General features: G+C 38.4%; 1 protein-coding gene across 1 annotated transcript; it reads right to left on the bottom strand.

Annotated features, from left to right (window-relative positions):
* Positions 1–4844: 4844 nt before the first annotated feature.
* Positions 4845–8472, bottom strand: LOC148101458 (uncharacterized). The gene has a single exon (XM_087845634.1). It carries the CDS (start codon positions 8463–8465, stop codon positions 5367–5369), a length of 3099 nt encoding a protein of 1032 aa, XP_087701760.1. The 5' UTR covers positions 8466–8472; the 3' UTR covers positions 4845–5366.
* Between the last annotated feature and the right edge of the window lie 1220 nt (positions 8473–9692).

The following is a 9692-nucleotide window of genomic DNA, read 5'->3' as shown; positions in this document are numbered from 1 at the left end:
AATGACTTATGATTATTGATCCAAATTTTGAATTTTTAGTTCAAATCTTTGTCAATATTTGTGTAAGCATCCAGGAAAGACACACAACAGTGAGTGTCTGCAAGCTGCACATATAAAAATGTATACTCCCCTAACAGAGATATACGATACACTTAAAACATGCTGTAAATGAAAGAATCTGTGAAAACTTGGCAATTTTATACCCAAACTTTTATTCTTTAAGTTGCAAAGCTTTTAGTTAATTCTCAGAAAATGATCCCCCAGCCCGTGCAACTGGAAAAACAAAACAATAACAAAACAACAAAACAACCAAAGACAAAAATAAAATATGTATAATTTGATAGATATAAAATAAAATTGCTTAGCTATTACTACTTTAGTGTAGTGTGAATGGCCATGGGGGAGATCGTTAAAGGAAAAGCTATAAAACTAATCAAAATACAATAAAACTTCAAAATCTCTGCATTCGTTCACATTTTTCATACCCTTGCAGTGGGACAGATTGGAGTCTTTGTCAGGCAGATTCTGGCCCCTGGGTCATATGTTATGTTTCTGTTTGACCCTTTGTTCAACATGTTTTGTTGATACAATCAAGGTGCCTGAACAGGAGATGCAGTATACGTAAGCCATACAAGCCATGAGATGCAACTGAAATCTCCTCTTGAAACTTGAACCTGGAATGTTTAAAGTCAAACACTGAAGTTAGTTTTTCAGAATGTATGAAAATTGTTGTTCACAGCTGGATAACGTGGTCTACACAATGATCTCTAACTTTTGCAAACAAAACGTGAAAAATAAAATGACAGTGCCATCTAGTGACATTTGAAGAATATTGACAGTTAAATGTTATCAGGCTTTAAATGGAGCATGAAAAGACCGACATACATTAAAACACACATGGAAAAATGATAATTGAGTAGATTTGTTTGATGGTTGTAAGAGTAAAAACATCTGAAGGTTCAGTTACTTTGTCTCTGTACTTTGGTAGCACTTATTAGCCATATATATCTATACAACTATAACTATAACAATACTCACAAAATGGGTAATATAATTACTATTTCTCCTTGTTACGACTGTTGTCGTAATTTTAATATGCAAATCTGAGTGTGCAGGTGATTCTCCATGATTTGTGCATCCAGGGTGGACGGATCGTACCGATTGGCTAATGACCGGGAGGCAGCGCATAAGAAGACACCGTCAGGGACTGCCAGGTCATCCATCCTCGGCCCATCCCAACCGGCAGACAGTGTGTTCACTGTTAGCAATGTTTGTTTAATGTAGGAGCATGTAGGGGTGGACCGCCTTTTTGTTTGATTACAGTTTTGTTCTGTTTTTTTTTTTAGGTAGGGAGGTAAGTCATTGTCGTTTGGTTTAATTCTTTTGAATAGGTAAGTTTGATTTATACCTGAGATAGGCTCCCTTTTGTTTGTTGTTTTGGCCTTGGGTTCACCCTGAAGTTATAATTCGCTCCATTCCTTTGTTTCTAAATTCACTCATTGTAAATAAATCACTGTCAAAAAGTACTAATTGCGTGATGTGCTGCTTGGGGTCGTACGGGGATGGATCACCCCTTATGTTATGGTCTGGCCGCGCCTAGACGGGCCATAACACTCCTAAAGACTTTGTCACTAACTCATCGTCATATGGTCAACTGTGTTTAGAACTAGCTGACTATAAATAAATAAATTAACTTTAATCAACAATGACACCATCACAGAAAAGTTGGCAGTGTCATAAGATTGGTGCACATTTACATTCATTGCCAGGTAGAATCACTGATTAACCTAACATGCAACCTCCAGATATCATGACCAGCAGCTTTTACAGCTGTGGCTCCAGCAAACATCAGTTGATACTAGAAATTAATATTAAATAAATTCTAACAACAGCTGATCAAGCTTAAACGTACTGCTGTTGTTTTGTGCGACATCCACTGGTTTCCTCTTTCTGGCGCAAAGTGGGCGATAAACAAAGAAGAGAGAAAAGCCGATACGCTGATCATTGATCCGTTTCATGATTGAAGTAGCAAGAGGAGCGAATGGGAGAAGAAGAGGCAGGTGTGCAGCTCCAGCAGAACCAGAGAGATGCAGACGAGGAACAGGACACCGTGGAACACAGACGAACCAGCAACAGGCAGGAGAACACACAGGGCTTAAATACACACACCAGTAATCAGGGGATGAGAGACAGGAGGGCAACACACCTGGGAGAAATCAGAGCTGACGGGACAGGGGAAATGTAACCTGAACACACTCACATGAGACGGGGACCTTCAGAATAAAACAGGAACTAGACAAGACACTAAACTAAACAGACCGATTCAGAAGCAGACCGTGTGACGCCATAGACAGACAGAGGGAACACGGAAGTGGGACCAGGGCATGCACAGAACAGAAACCTAATAAATGGCAAATCATAACGGAATACATAATCAGAATAAACAAAAGCATAAAGAAACACAAAACACTGAGTCGGCAGACTCAGGACCATGACATAATCATTCAGTGATTTAAAGAATATGAACTTTTAATATTCATTCAGATGTTTTCTGACTCTAAATTTTATTTTGTCATTACTCATCTTTTTCTAATTTACATTTTAAACATTTTCAGCTATTTTCCAACTTCTTCTGTGTGAACATCAGTTTTCAAAAGTTCTGCACTTTGGTTTTCAGGTGAAAAAGTCTGTATTTTCCAACTCATTCAACATTTTTAGCTTAATATTCATTAATTATTTCATTTCAATGCATACATCCAGATTTCAGCATTCACACTGCAGTTTCTTCAGAAAATGCACTTTCTAGTTGGAATATGTTTCAGTAAACAGTTAAGAGAATTATTTGAACCAAAAACTTCAAACTTTGTTACTTACTACCATTGTTTGGAATAGATGGGAATATAGGGAATTATTTTTATTTGAAGACAGCGTTGTCAAGAGAGACAATGACCTGCCTAGTTAATAGGAAATATACTTTACTATGATATAATAAGCTCATGTTATTCATGTACTTTCCTATTAAACATTTAAACATGCAATAAATGTTACACATGTAGTATATCTGCATATCTGTATAAATAAAAAAGAATTATGTCAAGTATAGTAATGTGAGTTTCATCAGGACAAAATAAAGTGTTAAAGTGAATTGTTAAATGTTGTCATTTTTATGCTAACCATCTCTACATTGTTTCAACTCTGTGATGAAAGGAATTCCTTTGTCCCCCTCCCCAGCCTCTTGAGGTTCTGGGGGGGCTGTAGTGTTTTATCACAAGCACATCGTTGTGAAGGGTTGTTTGATGTTTGGTAAGCTTCCTGCCCTTTTTATGGCTTCACTGTGTTGTTCATGGTGAACCAATATAATTGAACCATACATTGGGTGTGGGGGAGATTGGCATTTTATGACTAAGGATGTTGCTAGAAACAGTTGGAAGTCACGCACACAGAGAGACATGCATTCTCACACTCACTCAAACACACACACACATTCTCACATGCATACAGATGTTTACACATACACACGCGTGGTGCCTTGTCTTAGAACCATGTGGGCGTTGCTTTGCTGTGATGTGTATTGTGTGAACTGTTTTCCCAATAAAAGGCAGCAAGCGGAGGCCGTCGTTGGGGTCATTTTGTGGTAGACACCGACGAGGCCTCCCTTGCAAGTAAATCGATCGATCACTGACTGTCTTGTTTTCTTCATGATGCATAAGTCTCTAAACTAGCGGGGCTTGTGGAAACACAGACCCAACATAAAGGCCCTTGCTCTTGTTGTTATTTCAATACAAATTTCTTAAAGAAGGACAAAGAAAAGGAAATAAATAAATACAAAATATCACACTATTGCCCTTTAATTAGTTTTAAAAACCTGACATCTGTGCAGACCACAACTAGACAGATAAGCACATTGGATTCAGATTTGATTTAAACTAACATCTGTCGGTCTCTAGAAGTCTAAAACATCTGTTTCTACCATTAAAGATCCAATATACTCAACTTCCCAGAAAGCTTTGACTTCACGTGTGAAAATAGGAATGATTTTTGTTGTTTTGTAGCACGATATCAGCTCAGATATTAAACTGCATAGCATTCATCCCATCTTTAAACAAAATGTGGTATTTTCTGCTATTTCCTGTCAGGACAAATGGAAATGAAAATGTAATTTGCTTTAATATGATGGAACTAAAAAAGCTTGATTTTCATCATTGACTGAGACTATTGGATCTGTCTCCCAGTCTGGCTGTCCTGATTATAATGATGTATAAACCTTCAGCTGACGAATAGATGCCAAAAGCCAAGAAAACCATAGAATTGTGCTCATTTTGCTGTCAGTAGACGACATGAAGAGAGCTGATACTGAGATGTCTTTATTTCCTTGATGCCTTGTTGGCATGTTGAATGAGTTGTAATGTTTACAAGTTTTAATTTTTTTTTGACTTTCTGAATTTCCCTCCCCTCTGTGGTGAGAAATAACTTTATATAACTAAATAACTAAATTATTCAACAAGTTAATAGCTTCACAGCGAGGTCACCTGCGGCACGAGAAATCCATTTTCATGTTATTTAATGTACCTCGGTACAATGGCAGTCCTGTAATGAAGTGCCTAATTTAAAATGTAACATCACCTATTGGTTAAACAAGCTTAGATTATAGGACTCACATGTTTTCATTTCTAGTCTTTAAAACCTGTCTCTACCCATCTAGTATTAATTCCTTCTGGGATACAAGTATGTATATTATGCACACACACAAACACACATGCAGCTATTACCCATTTCTTGTTTTTATAGCTAAGATCAATTATTGTTGAATGAAGATATTTTTCAAACACATGTAAAATGTGGCCAATTGTGTTTATTGGGTAAAGGAAAAGGTAGAAGGGGGAAAAGGGGGGAAAGAAAGAAGAAAAGAAAAAGGAGAGAAAAGCCCAACAATCCCCTCTGAGCAAGCACCAGGCGACAGTGGATAGGAAAAACTCCTTTAAAGTGAAAGGAACCTAAAGGAGAAACCTATGGCAGAACCAGGCTCAGGAGGGGGCAGTCAACTGCCGGGACTGGTTGGGGGGTGAGGGTGAAAAAAGAAAAAGAAGGGAGGGGAAGGGGAAGGGGGAAAAGGGGGATAGAAAGGGGAAAAGAAAGGGGAGAGAAAACCCCAACAATCCCCTCTGAGCAAGCACCAGGCAACAGTGGATAGGAAAAACTCCTTTAAAGTGAAAGGAACCTAAAGGAGAAACCTATGGCAGAACCAGGCTCAGGAGGGGGCAGTCAACTGCCGGGACTGGTCGGGGGTGAGGATGAAAAAAGAAAAAGGAGGGAGGGGAAGGGGAAGGGGGGAAATGAAGATGGAATAGAGGTGGAGGAAGACGAGGTTACATCAGGTGAGAAGCAGCAGTGTCTCTCCTCCAGAACCAGAAGAAGCGTTTTTTCTTCTTTTTCAGATACTCTTCCACGAGTACCTTTTTCTCAATGATGAGGGTTTTCAGCTCAACCATTGTTTCTGTGTTTTCTTTCTCAATTTGTTTGCATCTTTTCACCATGTCTTCTAATTGTTCTTGTTTTTCTTTAAGATGGTCTTTCAGTTCTTTAACTGTTGCCTCCTCTATTTGCTTTGCCTTGTGCACATCCGTGTGCATGTCTTCCAGCTGCTGGTTTCTCTTCTGGATATCTTGAAGTCTACACTGCAGGTCTTTATGTGTTTTCTGTTGTTCTTGCTTTTGCGCCTGGATTTCAGTGTTTTTGTGCTTCAAGGTCTTAGAAAGTTCTTCAAGTTCGGTATTTTTTCTCAGCATTTCATTGATGCTACTCTGCATCGCTGAGCATTGATTTTCCAGTTTTTTCTTTTCTCCTTCCAGTACAGTTGTTTTGTACTTCGTTTCATTATACAATTCTTGGAGTTCTTCATTTTTCCTCTGGAGAACAAGTTTTTCTTCTTCCTGTTCTATTTTCTGTTGGTCTTTTTCTTGAAGCAGCTCATTATTTCCGTGCACTTTTTTATCGAGCCTGATTTGGAGCGATCTGTGTTTTTCCTCCATCTCGTCAAGCTTGGAGTCCATTTCCTTCTGTTTCATTTCCATTTGCTTCTTGTCTTGAAGCAACTGTTGATTTTTGTGCAGAGTTTTGTCATGCTTCACCTGCAGAGCTTTGTATTTTTCCTCCATGGCTTGGAGTTTGCTCTGCAGGTCTCTCTGCTCTACGGGCTGTTGTTTCTTGTCTTGGAGGAACTCTTTATTTCTCTCCAGTGCTTCATCAAGAATTACTTGCAAGCCTTCATTTTGTTTCTCGATGTTCCTCAGCTTGCAATCCATTTCTTCCTGTTGTATTTTCTGTTGGTCTTTCTCGTGAAGCAACTCTTTATTTTTGAGCAGTGTTTCCTCAAGAGTTATTTGGAGCATTTTGCATTTTTCCTCTAAGACTTCAAACTTGCAGTCTGTTGCTTTCTCAAGCATTTCTAGTTGCTCTCTCTCTTGAATGAACTCTTTATTTCTGTGCACTTTTTTATCGAGCCTGATTTGGAGCAATCTGTGTTTTTCCTCCATCCCGTCAAGCTTGGAGTCCATTTCCTTCTGTTTCATTTCCATTTGCTTTTTGTCTCTAAGCAACTGTTGATTTTTGTGCAGAGTTTTGTCATGCTTCACCTGCAGAGCTTTGTATTTTTCCTCCATGGCTTGGAGTTTGCTCTGCAGGTCTCTCTGCTCTACGGGCTCTTGTTTCTTGTCTTGGAGGAACTCTTTATTTCTCTCCAGAGCTTCATCAAGCATAACTTGCAAGCCTTCATTTTGTTTCTCGATGTTCCTCAGCTTGCAATCCATTTCTTCCTGATGTATTTTCTGTTGGTCTTTCTCGTGAAGCAACTCTTTATTTTTGAGCAGTGTTTCCTCAAGAGTTATTTGGAGCATTTTGCATTTTTCCTCCAAGACTTCAAACTTGCGGTCTGTTGCTTTGTCAAGCGTTTCTTGTTGCTCTCTCTCTTGAATGAACTCTTTATTTCTGTGCACTTTTTTATCAAGCCTGATTTGGAGTAATCTGTGTTTTTCCTCCATCTCGTCAACATTGGAGTCCATTTCTTTCAGTTTCATTTCCATTTGCTTCTTGTCTTGAAGCAACTGTTGATTTTTGTGCAGAGTTTTGTCATGCTTCACCTGCAGAGCTTTGTGTTTTTCCTCCATGGCTTGGAGTTTGCTCTGCAGGTCGCTCTGCTCTACAGGCTGTTGTTTCTTGTCTTGGAGGATCTCTTTATTTCTCTCCAGAGCTTCATCAAGCATAACTTGCAAGCCTTCATTTTGTTTCTCGATGTTCCTCAGCTTGCAATCCATTTCTTCCTGATGTATTTTCTGTTGGTCTTTCTCATGAAGCATCTCTTTATTTTTGAGCAGTGTTTTCTCAAGAGTCATTTGCAGCATTTTCAGTTCTTCCTCCAAGACTTCAAGCTTGGAATCCGTTTCTTTCTCGAGCATTTCTTGTTCCTCTCTCTCTTGAATGAACTCTTTATTTCTGTGCACTGTTTTATCGAGCCTGATTTGGAGTAATCTGTGTTTTTCCTCCATCTCGTCAACATTGGAGTCCATTTCTTTCAGTTTCATTTCCATTTGCTTCTTGTCTTGAAGCAACTGTTGATTTTTGTGCAGAGTTTTGTCATGCTTCACCTGCAGAGCTTTGTATTTTTCCTCCATGGCTTGGAGTTTGCTCTGCATGTCTCTCTGCTGTGTGGACTGTTGTTTCTCTTCTTGGTGGATTTCTTTCAGTTTTTCCAGAGCTTCGTCAAGCTTCTCTTGGAGCTCCTGATTCTTCTTGAGCATGTTTTCCTGTTTTATGTTCTCTTTTTTCTCCTTTTGGAGCAGATCTTTATTTTTTTCCAGAGCTTCGTCAAGCTTTTCTTGGAGCTCCTGATTCTTCTTGAGCATTTTATCCACTTTAATGCTCTCTTTTTTCTCCTTTTGGAGCAGATCTTTATTTTTTTCCAGAGCTCCATCAAGCTTTTCTTGGAGCTCTTGATTCTTCTTGAGCATTTTATCCCCTTTAATGCTCTCTTTTTTCTCATTTTGGAGCAGATCTTTAATTTTTTCCAAAGCTTCATCAAGCTTTTCTTGGAGCTCCTGATTGTTCTTATCTTGGAGATCCCTTTGTTTCTCCTCAATAATACCTTCCCTTTCCTGAAGCTGGTAGGATAATTTTTCTAATTCAGCGCTCTTTCTCTCATTTTCTTCCGTCAGGATCTTAATCTTCTCTCTGTTCATGAGATTTTCTTTCTCCATTTCTTCCAGTCGCTTTTCCTCTAATTCTACCTGTTCATCCCAAGGAAGAGAGCTGATATAAGGGTCTAGGGACTCATACCATGGAATAGAGCTGGGGTCAGATTCTTGTCTTTCTTGCTGTTTCTGAGACATGTTGGAGTCTGTATACCGTGAGTACGAAAAGGATCCAAATGTTTGAAAATGCTTTACTGGTGAACGTTTGAATGCTGCTAACATAAGTGCTGCAAATAACGGACTAAAAGTTGTACATCCTCACGCCTATTTAAGGATTCATGAGGATCAAAGGATCAAAGGATCAAAGCTTTAGAAGCCTGTGACATCAGAATTCTATAAGCCAATGAGATTGTCACATGACATTTATGAATGAGGTCATATTTTTGTATGAATTTTTTTTTAAATAACATCAACATTCCGTAAGCCAATGAGGTTCTTACATGACATTTTTAATGAGGATAATTTGTTTGCTTTTTGCTTAATTTTAGCAGCTTTATGTTTGCAGCTCACCACAGGTTGAGTAAAAGAGTGGGTGAAGTTTTGCCTTTTCCCATCCTCCTGTAAGCTTTGATGTTTTTTGCTTTTCATGCTTCAAATATTCATAAAAAATTTGGATAATTTTCCTTTTTTGTGTCATAGCGAATACTAATAAACCATGTACTACATGTGCATTTTAAAAACTCACATCAATTCGCTGATGATGTATGATATTAAAAGGAAATGAAGGCTGCTTTTTGATAAGGTATGCTGCAAATGCTTATCTTATCAGCTTAGTGTGGGATCACCGCAGTCATAGTTGGATATATTGTGCACAGTGAATATATCCCAACTATATCCCAACAAATCAAACGAAGCCACTTTAATGTGTCGCATGCTCAATTTGAAGCTTGTAAACATAATTTTTTAATGATAATACATTCCCAATAACTGAAATAACTCTTAGCCTGAGAGACGGAGGCAATATGAATAAATAAAACAGATGAGATTTTTAGTACAAACTGTAAACTTCATCCCGACTGTGAGCATTTTTTCCCATATTCTGCCAAATGCTTGTAATCAATCTAAAAATATGTTTGCGATATTACTATTCTGGATTTTAATACATAATTTAGTACTGTTTTCATCTCTGTGGTGTTTATGCTGAGCTTCCTGAAGGTCATTTGGCCAATTTTGAAGCAGTGGGGCTCCCATCTAAGTGTTTCCTTTCCACTACCTTCTGTGGAAGGTGTAAATGAGGAGAAACCGAGAGCCAATGATAACTTTCACGTTCATTTCCAGGCTATTTTATTTTCCAAGTACTGTGAATTGGCCCAAGGCTTCAAATTATGGAAGTGATACTTTCCAAAAAATGCATTCATCGCAAAAGATTTTTACTGTTTAGATTCAGTCTTTTTTGGGTGTCCCCCTCCTCACAGTAAAATTGTGTGCAAGCATAAAAATCAGCACTAA

Source organism: Neolamprologus brichardi, chromosome 9 (assembly GCF_056152115.1).
Source record: "Neolamprologus brichardi isolate AB-2024 chromosome 9, ASM5615211v1, whole genome shotgun sequence".
NCBI lineage: Eukaryota > Metazoa > Chordata > Actinopteri > Cichliformes > Cichlidae > Neolamprologus > Neolamprologus brichardi.
This window is presented reverse-complemented; position numbering and strand designations above follow the sequence as displayed.

What these genes read in the sequence shown, in the direction of transcription:
- LOC148101458 (XM_087845634.1), bottom strand. Translation starts at nt 8,465, where the DNA reads ATGTTAGCAGCATTCAAACGTTCACCAGTAAAGCATTTTCAAACATTT.